The sequence below is a fragment of the Narcine bancroftii genome, chromosome 11, assembly GCF_036971445.1.
Source record: "Narcine bancroftii isolate sNarBan1 chromosome 11, sNarBan1.hap1, whole genome shotgun sequence".
NCBI lineage: Eukaryota > Metazoa > Chordata > Chondrichthyes > Torpediniformes > Narcinidae > Narcine > Narcine bancroftii.
Genome location: NC_091479.1, coordinates 9,267,303 through 9,284,456, shown reverse-complemented (window position 1 = coordinate 9,284,456; position 17,154 = coordinate 9,267,303). Strand labels below are relative to the sequence as shown.

At 41.9% G+C, this 17,154-nt stretch overlaps 1 protein-coding gene across 4 annotated transcripts in view; it reads left to right on the top strand.

Moving 5' to 3' along the window:
- Window positions 1–17,154, top strand: part of peak1 (pseudopodium-enriched atypical kinase 1) — a 120,298-nt gene that overhangs the window by 86,508 nt on the left and 16,636 nt on the right. For 3 of the 4 annotated variants that reach the window (XM_069902523.1, XM_069902520.1, XM_069902521.1), the window contains exons 5-6: window positions 4,254–4,328; window positions 11,888–12,669. In XM_069902523.1, the coding sequence (XP_069758624.1) occupies window positions 4,254–4,328; window positions 11,888–12,669 (857 nt within the window). The remainder of the gene's footprint in view (window positions 1–4,253; window positions 4,329–11,887; window positions 12,670–17,154) is intronic. The other variant, XM_069902522.1, reaches the window with a different exon arrangement.

Below are 17,154 nucleotides of genomic sequence, written 5' to 3'. Positions count from 1 at the left end.
TTCATGGTCATCTCCAACCATTTGTTAACCGTGGACCTGTGGTCCCAGACTTGGCTCAGGTATCCTATCCATTTGCCTGCCATGGCAGATTGAATTAGTTCCAATCTTCCACTGCATGTAATTTTTCTGGCATCTCAATACAATCCCATTTCTTGCTTGCTTTCTGCTTAAAGGGGATCATGGTGAGCTGAACGCAACAAATTTTGAACTCCAAAGAAGATGAGTTGCAATTTTGGAATTGTTAGACTTCTCTTTAATATAATAATTGACATCATTCATGGCTGATACTTATCCATCTCATCTCAAATGGGTGGCTCCCAATCCAAAATCTAGGCTGATGTGCCACGAGAGTAGAGGGAATGCTGTACTTACTGCCAGAGTTGCTGTCTTTTAGGTGGGACGTTGAACTTTACCTGACATAATTTCAAAGAGGAACAAAAAAGTTGAACCCTTTGTTCTGCCCAATGTTTTACTTTTACTATTAAAATATATCATTTATTTAAGGCAGAGATTGACAGATATTTGATTAGTCAGGGCATCAAGGGTTACAGGGTGAAAGTGGGAGGGTGGATCAGCTCATGATTAGAATGACGGAGCAGACTCGATGGCCCTACTTCTGCTCCTATATCTTGTGATTTAGCTTTTGTTCGGGCTTGGTGAGAATATTGAACATTACCTGCACAGCGAGTGCACTGAGTTGATTGTCAACTACTGTAAAAAGAAGATAAGGGATACACAAAAGTCTGCAGATGCTGTGATTGTAGGTAGAAATGCTGGAGAAACTCTGCCGGAATCGCAGCATCCATAGGAGATGAAGATAAGAAGGCCTGAGCCCTTCTTGAAGGTAGGTTGCTTGAAGAAGAACTCGGGTGTATATCTTTACCTCCTATGGACGCTGAAAGTCCTGCTGAGTTTCTCCAGCATTTCTGTGTTTCAACATCAGAAAATAAGGATTTTTTTTCTTTCCATGCAATCCCTACAAATTTCAAATTTGACGCATTACTGTTGGCTTTTTCCTCTTGTATTATCTGTCAGGTGAAGGAAATGTGTGTTAGGATTGACGAGAGCCATTTTAAATCCACTTTGTACCCTCCATGTATGCTTGGTCCCAGTTTGTGAAGTTATAAATAATTTCTTTCCTGACCTTGCTGCCCTATATGGTTTGTTTGCCATCCCATACCATGAATTTAAAATCTTCACTCTTGTTCTCAAACTCCCCATTCAGCCTAATCCTAACTCTAGACATGTATCTTACACAATAATTCTCAATTCTAGCATTTCCAGTATCTTGCTTTCCAGACTTGCTGCATTCCCACTTTCTGGAGCCCTCTCCAATAAGCCTCCTTTTCTTTGTAAATTTCCATCTCTGTGAAACATTTTTGGTCCAATATTTCCACCATTTTAGACATTCATCCAGTTTCTCAATTCATTTTTTTTAATCATTACTTTAGTTTTTTTTGATGCTCTTCTAGAAAACCACGGAGTATTTCACGTTGGTATAGAAGAGCGAAGCTCTCAAAATGCATCCAATGTCATTTTTTTCATTGTTAATGACTTTAGTAATTTTCTTTAAAAATGGGGGATGTTTGTTATTGTCTACATTACCCTTCGTAGGTCTGAGTAGGATGATCTTTTAAATGCTAAACTTGGGATGTTGAAGTTGTAATAGTTATTTGTAATTAGCATTCTTGTAATGGTGAATGTGGGCTCAGTTTTAACATTTAAGACGAATTTTGACAGATAGGTGGAAGGGAGAGGTATGGAGGGATATGGACTGGATGGAGGTCAGTGGGACGAGGTAGAAAAATGGTTTGGCACAGACTAGAAGGGCTGAAGGGGCTGTTTCTGTGCTATAATGTTCTATGGTTCTCCATCTTAAATTAGTGGACAAATAGATGACTTAGAAGAGACTAACCCAAAAAGCTCAGAATTAATCCATGGTGATTGATCTCCGCACGTTATCTCCCACATAATCAATGATGTATCCCATTTTATACGATCTTCCCATGATGTCCCCCTCAGCCCATCTAGTGTCCATTATGAAACAGGCTGGATTATTTGCACAGTGGATCAGATGGTAGGGGTGCACAGAATGCAAATGGACCAGAGGGAAAAGGGCTTTTTCATCGACTCTTGCAGATGTGGTAGATGATGCAAGTGGCGAGTCACCTGGTTCAATTGTACACAGGATGTATCCCGCATACATATGAATTACAGAATCATAATACAGTAAAACCCCTGGTATCCAACACGTATGGGGATAGGTAGATGCCGGATAAGAGTATTTTCCGATTGCTTGAGACTTATTCTTACAATGCCTAACTAATACACCTGCATTAAGAATAAGCAGTTTAAAAGACAATAATACTCTACTGTGCTTGCACTGAGCAAACTTCATTTGCTTGAATATATCAACCTTAAAATATTTTACTTAATTTTCACTCCCATCCTTTGAAAACATTTAACTGCCGCTGCATCTGCAGGTTCCACCTCCTCATAGTCGCCCGAAAGACGAACAATAACATTATAGATAATTAACCCCCGCCCCCAAGTTTACAGATAACACCTCTGACCAGGTGACTTGTACTAAGCAGGGATAAGAGAGTCATCCCAACGGCGAGCGGCATCAACCAGCTCTTCATCCTGGACGTTGCTGTTTCACAGGACTTTATTCGAACAGCTGCTATGAGCAAAGCCCAACCAAGGCTCTCCGCTGACTGAATATTTGCTCCCATCTTCAACAAAGGCTTATTTCAGTGAACATTTACTTTTACAATTTTTGTATTTTTACCTATTATTTTATTAATTATTTTTTAAAAAATTATTTTCCTTGATTGTTTTTTTCGCCAGTTGGTTGAAGCTGCTGGTTGCTTGAATTCTGGATTCTATGGATTTTACTGTACCAGGTCACTCTCAATCCTTCAGATTGAATTAATTCCAGAATAATAACTGGTCCAACTCATTCCTGATGGTTGTTCATGTTAGATTTCACTCATTTTCTTTTCCTGAAATAAATTTAGAAATCACTTTATTTATTTTTCTTTGCTGCACCTGTCAACATTTTTTCCCTTGAAAAATTTACTTCAGTGATGCCTGTTTAATAAATTACTGGACTGTGACACATCAGGATTTCATTAAACAGTGGTGCAGCCACCTCCACAGGTGCTTCTCACAGATGACCAGGATTAGACTTGTAGAATTATTACAACAGGGAAAGAGACAGTTTGTTCCATTGTAATCCAGACAGTCCTATTATATTGAAGTGAAACATGCAAGTCTACAGATGCGGCAACTGTAAAACACAGAAATGCTGGAGGAACTCAGCAGAGCTCGCAGCGTCCATAGGAGGGAACTATATATAATGCGAGCTGGAACAATACATCATATTCTGTCTGGGACCACCTGCAAATTGGAGGAACAACTTTGCCTGAGCACCCTCCAGCTGGATGGCATTAACATCCTTCTCTGGTTTCTCTTATCACCCCTCCCTCACCCCTCTGCCTCCTTTCCTCTATCGTTCGCGCACTCTCTCTCTCTCGTGCTTGTTCTCTCTCTCCCTCTCTCTCCTTTCCCTCAGCTCTGCATTGGCTGAACCAAACCTTCCCCCCCCTCCCTCCAATCGATTCTCACCTTTTCTCTCTCCTGTCCTATGTCCAGTTAACACCCTTTGTCTGTTGGTCTGTGCTCCTCTAATCTTGCCCATTCTTTCCTTTACCCCAGCCATTTAATTCAGGCACCTGCCTGCTTTTTACTCACACCTTGAAGAAGGGCTCGGGTCCAAAATGTCAGCTGTACATCTTTACCTACTATGGATGCTGCGAGACCTGCAATCCTCCAGCATTTCTGTGTTTTTAGCCCCATTATATGACTTTGTTAGTATGTTTTACGTACCTGTGTAAACTGCAGCAGGCAGGAATTTAATTGCATCTTATGTTTATGACAATAAACTCTCACGATATCTTTCCTTGCTGAATTTTCTTTTGCACGTGTTAATTTAATTCCCTTTATAAGTAAAGATTGAAATGCTTCCGTTATGAGCCATAAATTCCATATCACAACTGCTTGCCATGTTGGGAGGGGGCGGGAAAAAAATAAGATTTCCCCTCCAACCAGAACAATGGTCATGCTTGGTAAAATCTAATTGCCCTGATTTGTTCATTTGACTCACTAACTTTCTGGCAGTCCCAACCTCTCTCTCTTTTCTTTCTCTCCTCTATATTTTCTCTCTTTCTGTTTGTATGTTATCGCTCCAGCAAAACCCCAGAGCTGGCGGGCTGTGGACGGAGGCCCAGAGACCTACAGAACAACATCCCTGCTGAGGGCTGCAGGTGAGGAGTGGGTTGGCTGTGAGTGGCCCTGAACACTGAGTGAGTTTCGATTCTCTGTCAAGGGAGGATGGAAATATCTAAGAGGGGATGCATGCTTATCTTTGAAGCGTCATTGGTAAAAATATGTAAACATGGGATGGGTGAATCGATCTTGATTACAATTATTTATATATATATATATATATATTTAATGGCATGTGCTTGGAAAGAAGATTTAGTTGAACTAGAAATTATTTTTAGTTCCACAGATGATCATTTTGTTCTACCTATGAACTGAACCACGATATCAAGATAAGCTGTAAATTCAAAAAGGCACCATCTTTTTGGAATTGATCATCTTTTCAAGTAATTTAGCCATACAGCATGGTAATAGGTCCTTTCCGCACACAGGCCTGTGCCACCCAATGTACCCCCGGTACATTTTGAAGGGTGGAAGGAAACCAGAGCCCACGCAGACATGGAGAGAATGTACAAATTCCTTATAGACAGCGCCAGATTCGAACCAAGGTTGTTGGTGCTGTAAGAGCGTTGCGTTAACTGTGTTGTTCCCTGGTCCCAATCTATCTCTTTCTTTGAGTGCTTCTTTCCAAAGGCGCTCTTTTTATTTTCCACTAATAGTGAATCTCAACCTCAGATTATTGAGTACAATTTATAAAGAACCTTCAGCTCGAGCTAGCTGTCTTCAGATGAAGAGATTCCAGATTCTCCAGTGTCATTTGCTGGAATACACTCCACCTAACTAAAACGAGAGGACACAGTCTCAAGATTCGGGGGAGTAGATTTAGAACAGAGATGAGGAAAAATGGTTTTTCCCAGAGAGTAGTGAATGTTTGGAATTCTCTAACCAGGGAAGTGGTTGAGGCTGCTTCATTAAACATATTTAAAATTCGGTTAGATAAATTTTTACATGATAGATGAATTGGGGGATATGGGGAGAAGGCAGGTAGGTGGAGTTAGGTCATAAATTAGATCAGCCATGATCGTATTGATTGGCGGAGGAGGCTCGATGGGCCATTTTTGGCCTAGTCCTGTTCCTACTTCCTATGTTCCTATGTTTAAGTATACCCACCTTTGGCTGATGGAAGCTGGAGCGTATTCCAGCAGCCCATCGGCCTTTGGACTTTTTATGGAGGTAAGTGCAGCGATGTAAAGACTGAGAATCTCTGTCTTCACATTTGCCTTTCTTCTTTGGCTTGGCTTCGCGGACGAAGATTTATGGAGGGGTAAATGTCCACGTCAGCTGCAGGCTCGTTTGTGGCTGACAAGTCCGATGCGGGACAGGCAGACACGGTTGCAGCGGTTGCAGGGGAAAATTGGTGGGTTGGGGTTGGGTGTTGGGTTTTTCCTCCTTTGTCTTTTGTCAGTGAGGTGGGCTCTGCGGTCTTCTTCAAAGGAGGTTGCTGCCCGCCGAACTGTGAGGCGCCAAGATGCACAGTTTGAGGCGAGATCAGCCCACTGGCGGTGGTCAATGGGGCAGGCACCAAGAGATTTCTTTAGGCAGTCCTTGTACCTCTTTTTTGGTGCACCTCTGACACGATGGCCAGTGGAGAGCTCGCCATATAACACGATCTTGGGAAGGCGATGGTCCTCCATTTTGGAGACGTGACCTACCGAGCGCAGTTGGATCTTCAACAGCGTGGATTCGATGCTGTCGGCCTCTGCCATCTCGAGTACTTCGATGTTAGGGATGAAGTCGCTCCAATGAATGTTGAGGATGGAACGGAGACAACGCTGGTGGAAGCGTTCTAGGAGCCGAAGGTGATGCCGGTAGAGGACCCATGATTCAGAGCCGAACATGAGTATGGGTATGACAACGGGTCTGTATACACTTATCTTTGTGAGGTTTTTCAGTTGGTTGTTTTGTTTTTCCAGACTCTTTTGTGTAGTCTTCCAAAGGTGCTATTTGCCTTGGCGAGTCTGTTGTCTATCTCGTTGTCGATCCTTGCATCTGATGAAATGGTGCAGCTGAGATAGGTAAACTGGTTGACCGTTTTGAGTTTTGTGTGCCCGATGGAGATGTGGGGGGGCTGGTAGTCATGGTGGGGAGCTGGCTGATGGAGGACCTCAATTTTCTTCAGGCTGATTTCCAGGCCAAACATTTTGGCAGTTTCCGCAAAACAGGACGTCAAGCGCTGAGGAGCTGGTTCTGAATGGGCAACTAAAGCAGCATCGTCTGCAAAGAGTAGTTCACGGACAAGTTGCTCTTGTGTCTTGGTGTGAGCTTGCAGGCGCCTCAGATTGAAGAGACTGCCATCTGTGCGGTACCGGATGTAAACAGCGTCTTCATTGTTGAGGTCTTTCATGGCTTGGTTCAGCATCATGCTGAAGAAGATTGAAAAGAGGGTTGGTGCGAGAACGCAGCCTTGCTTCACGCCATTGTTAATGCAGAAGGGTTCAGAGAGCTCATTGCTGTATCTGACCCGACCTTGTTGGTTTTCGTGCAGTTGGATAACCATGTTGAGGAACTTTGGGGGGCATCCGAGGCGCTCTAGTATTTGCCAAAGCCCTTTCCTGCTCACGGTGTCGAAGGCTTTGGTGAGGTCAACAAAGGTGATGTAGAGTCCTTTGTTTTGTTCTCTGCACTTTTCTTGGAGCTGTCTGAGGGCAAAGACCATGTCAGTAGTTCCTCTGTTTGCGCGAAAGCTGCACTGTGATTCTGGGAGAATATTCTCGGCGACACTAGGTATTATTCTATTTAGGAGAATCCTAGCGAAGATTTTGCCTGCAATAGAAAGCAGCGTGATTCCCCTGTAGTTTGAGCAGTCTGATTTCTCGCCTTTGTTTTTGTACAGGGTGATGATGATGGCATCACGAAGGTCCGGAGGCAGCTTTCCTTGGTCCCAGCAGACCTTGAAAAACTCATGCAGTTTGGCATGCAGAGTTTTGTCGCCAGCCTTCCAGACCTCTGGGGGAATTCCATGCATACCTGCTGCTTTGCCACTTTTCAGTTGTTCAATTGCCTTATATGTCTCAGCGCAGACATTGGCGACTTCAGGGGTTTTTACGAGGCTCTAAAGGCTATGTACGGCCCCTCACCCCAAGTCCGAAGCCCGCTGCGCAGCTCAGGCGGCAAAGTCCTCCTCAGCGACAAGATCTCCATCCTCAACCGATGGTCAGAACACTTCCAATCTCTTTTCAGTGCCAACTGCTCAGTCCAAGATTCCGTCCTGCTCCAGCTCCCTCAACAGCCCCTAAGGGCCCACATTTGCCTATAGACTCAATAAATACACACAGCTGATGGAATTTGTTATTCTCAATGGTAAACCATTCAATAATGTTTTCAAGCAGATCCCCAAATGAGCTGATATTTTGAGGGTTACCTTACTTCTCGTGATTGACAATTTTACTCAGCTTTATTTTTGAGCTGATCTATTTTTCCATTGTTAAGACTGAATACTGTTGACCACTCCTCTAATATTTCACTGCATTTTGTTTAAATTGTTTAAAAACATTAAACTTTCTTCTGAGCAGTATGTGACTTGTACTGTTGTCTACATTTTTTTTTAAAGCGTTCCTGTGCTTTTTTCCCCCCAATCGGGACCTGGGTTCGAATCCCGCACTGTCTTTAAGGAGTTTGTGCGTTCTCCCTATATCTGCATGGGTTTTGCATAGAAAAATAGGTGCAGGAGGAGGCCATTTGGCCCTTCAAGCCTACACCGCCATTCAATATGATCATGGCTTCTCCCCAAACCCCCTTAGCCACAAGGGCTATATCTAACTTACTATTACATTTTGACAAGGAACCCAGCCTCAACTCCTTCCTGTGCCAAAGCATTCCACAGATCCACCACTCTATGGGAGAAGAAATTTTTCCTCATCTCAATCCTAAAAAAACTTCCCCCTTATCCTTAAACTGTGACCCCTGGTTTGGTTTTTCCCAGCTTTGGAAACCACCTTCCTGCTCTAAGGGTCTGTCTAAACCCTTAAGAATTGTATATGTTTCTATAAGATTCCACCCCCCCCCCCCCAAACTTCTAAATTCCAGAGAATACAAGCCTAGTCTATCCAACCTTTCTTCATATGCAAGGCCTTCCATCCTTGGTGTCACTCTAGTGAACCTTCTCTGCACTCCCTCCATGGCGAGAATGTCCTTCCTCAGATAAGGGGGCTCTGGTATCCTCCCACCATTCAAAATGGTCCGGGGTTGTGTTAATCGGGTGTAAAATGGACGGCAAGGACTCATGGGCCAAAATAGCCTGTTTCCGTGCTGTATATCTGTATGCATGTACATGTATTTTCTCTTCAGAATTTTAGATTCCTGCAGAGATTGTACAAACTTTTAATTCCTCCTCCTCGGGAATGTGCAGTTTCCCTAAATGCACTGCATCGTTTCAGTTCCATGTACCCACATCCCCAATCTTTCCCAAGTTGGAGAGAAGTTCTGTAGTTTCATTACTGTTCACCAAATCATTCAAACAAATATCCACTGGGACTCTCATCGCTCATTTCTGACAAACCAGGTTTATTTTGTCATCCAACATTCATCTCAATACAGGATTTTTGGAATAATTATCTCTTCCCTGTAGCTCCCTTTATAATTGATTTGAATAAATATGCTTTCTCATTTAAATGAACGTCATTCCAATGGTAAATACATTTTTCCTCAGAAGTTTTACACCTGGTTTAAACGAGGCTGCCTGATGACATGTGTTCCAGACCTCAGCATGGGATAAAATCCTGAAATTCATGCGTAGATGTTTTTGGTTGAGTCAAATTCACAGAGTTGTTTGATGATTATAGTGGGTGTGTTTCGGGATATGGTTTTGTCTTTCGATAGCTGTTTACTACATACTCATGAGGTTTTTGAAAGGGGTTATGAGATTAGTAATCAATCACACTAATAACTGATCGCTTTCCTTTCTTAAACATACCATGACAGTTTTTGTCTCGTTCCTTGCATGTTTCGTCGGAGAACATTGAGTATCCAAATGAGAGAGATTCGCTGATGTGGATTTGATTGTCCCACATAGAGAGCATGGGTATTCCACAAATCTGGAATAAGTCATTGCTGGCAGTTTTATAGAACAAATGAAAATTAACCAGCTAAAACTATCATTCATGTGTGTGTCGTCTTTCCATATCCAGGTGCGATCATTGTGTGGGCATTTTGGATGAATTTTCAGTGACAGGGCTACACCTTCAAGATCTATTTAAGAAACAGAATAATTGTCCACGTATTTCTGACGCATTGATGTACTTGGTCTTTCCCAAAAGGATTATGAATTTTCCAGGGAAACACTTAGGCTGCAGACACTGTGATTGTAGTAAAAGCATTGATGGACTGGAGGATCTCAGTCGATCTATTCATCATCTATAGGAGACAAAGATATATTGCCGACATTTTGGGCCTGAGCTCTTCTTCGAGGAAAAATGAGAACAGGCAGAAGCAGGAGCTATCAGAAAGTCTCAGAATTCAAACAACGGGGGAGGAATCCAGACCAACAAAATGGATGTGATAAATGTCTAGGTGGAATTTATCAAGTCAATGCGAAAGGAGAGACGATGGGGCAGATTTAATGTCAGGGTACATACATGACGTCACATACAATCCTGAGATTCCTTTTCCTGAGGGCCAGGCAGAATTACCACTAATTGGTAGTGCAAAAGATAAACTGGACACAGCGTAAAACTTGTAAACAAACAAAGAATTGTAAACAAACTGTGCAATACAGAAAGAACAAAAAAAAAATCAATGAAGTGCCCTGGTAAGGGTCCTAAAATAAGTCGCTGATTGACTTTGTCGTTGAGGAGTCTGATGGTGGAGGGGGAGCAGCTGTTCCTGAACCTGGTGGGGCCAGTCTTGTGGCACCGAGACCTCTTTCCTGATGGCAGCAGCGAGAACAGAGCCTGTTCTGGGTGGTGTGGAATCTTGATGATTGCCGCTAATATGTGTCTAGTGGTGGGATCACTTAGTAGTTGGTGGAAATGGCAGAGGAGGATGTTAGATGTGGAGGCTGGTGGAGTGGTGGGTGAGGACAAGAGGAATCCTGGCCTTGTTGCGCATGGGGGCAGAGGGGGCCAGGGCAGATTGCGGGTGAGCGCCGAGTTGATGGTGGTAGAGGGAAAGCCACATTGTTCTCTAGGGTTGTGTTGGCTTTGAAGTGAGCGCCTCTAAAATCAGCTCAGGTTTGATCATAGTGGCCTCATACATTATATAAAGCTTATGTCTTGTGTTTTGATGTATACATTTTCCTGGTAAGTTCAATTTTAATTCTTGATGAAACGAGTATCAAGTAGAGCGTCTCAGTGCAAACATTTATATAAACCACCTTACAAAATAAATGAAAACTGTGCAAGAATTAGTGGTGCAACATGATTGTAAAATAGTTAGTCTCCAGTCCTGCGATGTGTGTTCGTGATTGTAGCATTGTACACAGTGACATCTTGTTGCTTGCAAATGACAAAAATATATGTTGTAGAGTCATGTAAAATTGCTTGACTGGCAACACTTTTAAGAGTGTGTTGAAATGAACATGTTATTGTTGTCAATAGCAACATTGAATTTGAGGTGAATGTCTTCTCTAAAGGCTGGTTACTGCTGGACACTAATATTTAATGAGGGAATGAAACATGATACCAAAACTGCGGTGAAAAGAACGTTTGGCAATAAAATGTAAATGCATTAAACACAAGCACGTCGGGACATTCAGATGAAGCTTTTCGGAAACCTGTTTCTTTCAGAGTTATTTGAATTTTACTCCAGTTAAAACTCTCAAGATAATAATCTGTGTTTTTCATTTTCCCCTTGCAAAGCTCCACTCTTCGAAGTACAGCACTTAAATCCATTAAATTATTGTTGCTTTCAACAATTCTTGAACCTCTTCGGTCGTTCTGACTCTTCATCCTGGAATGTTCTTAAAGCATTCTTTATAATCTTTTCAAAATTAAGGCTGATCCATACTTGATATCAGAAAACCATTGTTGATGCATAAGCATTTTATTATCAGCCTCCCCCAACTAACCATTTCCATCCACGACGAGATCCGTAATCCAATAATCTTGAAATATTTGATTCCAGCAAAGACTAAAGCTGCTTCTACCTGATGATTCTGGAACCAACCCCTTTCTGTTTTTAAAAAAAATCTACTCACTGCATTGCAGAAGCATTGAAGAAACTACCAACCGAGCAGACGGTTGAAAAATATTCTGATAAACGCCAATTGTGAGAGTGAAGCTGATGTGCTGGTGTTGTGGTTTAACTGCAAGTGGATGACACTGACTGGGTAGTATTGATGATCAATAGGACTGCAAATCTGAACGGTCCTCAAATTTGTATTCCTAGCAGAATAATGAACTATTGTGTGGCTCAAGTGCACTCGATATACCATCTTTGTTGATCAGAATTCTAGTTTGCAGTCTAGCTAGTCTCAAGGCTAAAGGTCTGATTTGTAAAATTCCTGCATACATGATGAACACCAGTTTTTTTTTCTCGCCTTAAATATAATGGGAGTTAGTTCTCAGAAAGTGTATTTAATCCATGTGCACCTTTTTAAAAACTCTGATGCGGTTGCATTATCTCAACAAGTTTGTATTCTAATTCTGTTTTTGTGCTTGCATAGGGCAATCGCGGGCCAACATGATACCCCTGAAGCAGCCAAGGCAAGTGAAGGGTGCTTCGGATGATGCCATTGCATTTGGGGGATCTGTAGATCAGGAAAATATGTCTGAGCCGCAGCCAACACCGCCACCTCTTCCAAAGAAGACCATAATCCGAGCAAATACTGACCCAGCATCAAAGGACTACGTCCACAAGATGATCGAAGTGCGAAATTCTGGACACAACGTAAATTTGGCAAACCCACTCTACGACGTAGAATATCTTGGAGATACGAACTGGGATGCCTCGAGTGCTTGTTCTTCAATTAGCTCTGACGCCAGATTGTGCGACAATGAGTCAGGGGATTCGCTGGACAGAGCTGTGGGTAGGTCAACTGCAAAAGTGAGTGCATTATCAACAGTCAATAGCATTTATAGCTTTGCCATGAGTAGCGGTAAAGAAAGGTGCTCAAATAGCTTGGATTCATTAGCTGAGAAAAATCAGTTTTCTCAAAGATCTGGCAAAAGCATACAGAAACCACAAAGGCATGAACTCTACAAAGGAATTGAGAACAAAGAAGAAGTAGTGATAAAGATTCGAAATCTCCACACGGACGCTCTGAGGAAATTGGCAGCTAAATGTGAGGACAAGTTCATGGAGGGTCAAAAGAACCAGCTTCGCTTTGGATTGGACAACTGGTCAGATTTCAGACTCACAAGTGATAAGCCTTGTTGTGAGGCCGGTGATGCTGTTTATTATACAGCATCCTATGCCAAGGACCTCCATAATCAATACGCGATCAAGGTAAGCAATGTCAACGATTCTTCCAAGTGCACCAAACTTTAGTCATCAAAATGTCACAGCAAAAAGGATAGAATTACAGGATTCTAGAGTGAGACAGTATGGGTTCAGAACATTGTACAGTACAGCCCTTTCAGCCCACAATGTTGTGCTGACCTACTTAAATCTCAAGTCAAGTTTATTTTCATCTGATTGCATAAGTCTTTCTTTGGCTTGGCGTCGCGGAGGAAGATTTATGGAGGGGTAAATGTCCATGTCAGCTGCAGGCTCGCTTGTGGCTGACAAGTCCGATGTGGGACAGGCAGACACGGTTGCAGCGGTTGCAGGGGAAAATGGGTGGGTTGGGGTTGGGTGTTGGGTTTTTACTCCTTTGTCTTTTGTCAGTGAGGTGGGCTCTGCGGTCTTCTTCTGTGGTCAATGGGGCAGGCACCAAGAGATTTCTTTAGGCATAACCTGATGAAACATACCTTTTTTTTAAAAAAAACTATTTATTCGTTCAAAAAACAAATATATGACATATGCAACAATTAACCATAAACATGAACATTATTTTTTTTATATATAGAAAAAAAAGAAAAGAAAAGAACCCCCCCCCCCTTCAGCCAAGTCTCCTAAGGAGAGCCATAAAGAAAGAAAAAATATTAAAGAAAAATTAAATATACATATTAAGATCTAATCATTTTTTAATTTTTTATTTTTCACACTATAAACCACATTGATCAAGATTAAGATCTAATCAATATAAATTGAAATGTAAATATTCTGAATATAACAACCACTTATTAATAAAAAAATTATAATTATCACGCGAAACATACATAATTTTTTCCATTATTAAACAATATCTCATCTCATGCCATCTATTAATATCAATCATATTCGTATCTTTCCACGTACTAGCAATACATTTTTTCGCTACGGATAAAGCTAAATATACAAAAGCAAGCTGAAACTTATCTAATCCCAAGCCTTTCAGAGGTTGCAAACTACCCAATAAAAATACTGTTGGATTGAAAACTATTTTAATCTTATACAGATGTTCTAAAAACAATTGAATTTTCTTCCAAAAAGATTGTATATGTATACATGACTGATGAATCATACCTTGATGAAGGGCTCAAGCCCGAAATGTACCTTCATTTTTGTTACATTAGTTTGACCTGCTGAGTTTCTCCAGCATCGTTTTTACTTCATTCACAGTGACTGTAGACTCTCGTGTTTTACTCAAGTTTATTGTCATCTGATTGTACAAGCACAACCTGACAAAACAGCGTACTCCGGTCCTTAGTACAAAACACGTAGACACACAACCGGACGTAACGCTCATAAAAACAACAGGACGTGGCTGCAGCTGAGGTGAGGAGAACCCTATACAACTGCCCATCTAACTTCACAGCCCACCACCTTGTTTGACTGCTTATCAAGGAGAAGATTAATAGACAAAGAAGAGGAATGTTATACTGAAAGATTGGATTTATAAACAAAATCGAGGCCTGTGTGAAGCATCAGCAAAGATTGTAGGCATGTTAATTTCTAGTGAAATGGAAATTCTAGTTCATTTCATGCATATCCTACTCCTGTCCATTTAAAATCACCACTTGGGAAAACCTTGTGATTATATTACAATAGAATTATTTGGAGAGATGAGTTGAAATCCATCAGGAGAGCAGGGGAATTTATAATCTGCTCATTGAACAATGAGGAACAAAATAGCTGGTACAAGGGGTGACCCTTGTCACGTGAGAATATTTTCAAATCCTTTTGGTTCAGTAACATTTCAGTTTTAATGTTAGAGCACATATACAACATCACATACAACCCTGAGATTCTTTTTCCTGTGGGTGAGGCAGAATCACCACTCAAAATTGCTATGTAACTTCTCAGTGATTATTGGATGGTCAAGAAAAATGAATGTTAAGCCAGTTTCAAAATTGTCTTCACCCCATCATTATTTAGCCCAACAGAAGCAAAATGTTCTGCCGATCCATTCATTCTTTTCCATGGCACTTCCATTTTCCCAGTCATCTCAACGTAATGAAAGGCCCATATCTCCCCACCCCACTCTTGGAGTTCAAGGTACTGATTCACTGTGATGAGTGTGGACTCTGTTAGTTTGCAGAGAATTTTGCTTATTGCTGCAGCGTTTTAGTCTGGAATGTCTCACTTGCTATCAGCATTCACTGTATGCAGCTAGTGATTGCTGAGACCTTCTGCTCAACAGCTTATAAACAAGAAAAAAAAAGGCCGCTAGCGGTTTGTGGGTCCTTCTGGGAACGTTGCCGTTCGAGATCAGATGCATTTTTAAGAGCTTCCTGTCTCTGAATATATTCTGATAATTTGCATGCTTTTGAATTATTCAAATTCTGATATCTAATTAACAACACATGCCATTGGCTAGGTCTCTGTGAATAAAACAGCAAACATTTAGCCTTATTAGTTGTGACTTGGTTATTGATTTTAGCAGTTCCATTTAGGTTTCTGCCTTGGGAGGTCTTAACTACATAGCTTCTAGTTTTCACCATTTATTCCTGTGGTTCATTTTGTGGGCTGCTCATGTCTTCACTCCTAACTTCTGTGGATTCCAACCCAAACATTATGATGAGCAATCAAGTGATTCCACGAGGCAGTAGATCGGAGTCAAAACTTAGATGTTAGCTGGGGCTCAGGGAGCATCTGGCCTGGATGTGAGCAGGAAGTGATCTTGGGTTGGGATCTTTATTTGGGAATCTCCTAGTCAGAGGGAAGGAAGGGGCATCCAGGCCAATACATACAGTTACTACAATCGAATCCACGCTGCTGAAGATCCAACTTCGCTGGGTAGGTCACGTCTCCAGAATGGAGGACCATCGTCTTCCCAAGATCGTGTTCTATGGCGAGCTGTCCACTGGCCACCGAGACAGAGGTGCACCAAAGAAAAGGTATAAGGACTGCCTAAAGAAATCTCTTGGTGCCTGCCACATTGATCACCGCCAGTGGGCTGATCTCGCCTCAAACCGTGCATCTTGGCACCTCACAGTTCGGCGGGCAGCAACCTCCTTTGAAGAAGACTGCAGAGCCCACCTCACTGACAAAAGGCAAAGGAGGAAAATCCCAACACCCAACCCCAACCCACCAATTTTCCCTTGCAACTGCTGCAACCGTGTATGCCTGTCCCGCATCGGACTTGTCAGTCACCAACCAGCCTGCAGCTGACGTGGACTTTTACCCCCTCCGTAAATCTTCGTCCGCGAAGCCAAGCCAAAGAAAGAAACAATGGTGTAATACCTCATAGCACCACAAACTAGGCCTTCAGCTAACAGGTGATCGTTGGTCTTCAGGACTTGGTTTTATCTGGAGTGAAACACAAAATTCTGCAGACACTAGTAAACACGCAGAAATGCTGGAGGAACTCAGCAGGTCTCACAGTGACAACTGTCGTTTCAGGCCTGAGTTCTTCAAGGCACAAGTAAAAAGCAGGCAGGCTCCTGAATTTTCTCCCCAGCATTTTAATTTAGATGCCTGGCTGCTTTTTACTTGCATCTTGAAGAAGAGCTCAGACCTGATATATCAGTTATACAGTTTTAAAAAAAACCCCGGTATCTGGCACCGATGAAGATTGGTAGATGCTGGATAAGTGTATTTTCTGGTTGCTTAAGACTTGCTCATACAATGCCTAATAATACACCTGCATTAAGAATAAACAGTTTAAAAGACAGAAATCTATACTGTATTTCTGCTGAACAAACTTCACTCGCATGAATATATAAACCTTAAAGCATTTTACTTTACTTTTAGTCACGTTCTTTGAAAACATTTAACCGTCACTCCATCTGCAGGTTCCTCCCCCTCCATGGAGCTGCCTGAAAGACTAACAATAACATTATAGATAATTAACCCTCTCCCCCCACCAAGGTTACAGATAAAGCCTCTGACCAGGGTGTCTCATACTAAGCAGGATAAGGAGACACTTTAAGAGAGTCGCCCCAACGGTGAGAGACATCAACCAGCTCTTCATCCTGAAGTGACACCATTTTATTCAAATACAACTTTATTCAAATAGCTGCTATGAGCAAAGCCCGACCAAGGCCCTCTGCTGGCTGAATATTGGTCCCATCCTCAGCAACAGTTTATGTATTTATACAGTAATACAGATTACTGCATAAATCTGATTATACCGTACTGTAATCTGTTAAGATCAGTAAATTTGTAAAGATCCCAGTGTTCAATTCATTTCAAGTGAATCATGTTTGGTTGTGGGAGGGTAGGGGGTCTGTGTAGGTGGGAATGTGAATTTAATACTAATTTTCGTCAGAACTGATAAAGGGCTTTCCATAAATGGCGATCTTACAATTGAGCATATAAATACAAGGCAGTAACTAATGAATTAACGAAGGACAGCTACTGCCCCACAGGTAGATGTTGCAGTGAAGAATACCAGTAGATTTCATTATTTGTGGGAGAAATATGCAAGAAGTCAAGGAACTGGAAATGTAATTGTCTGAAAGGGAG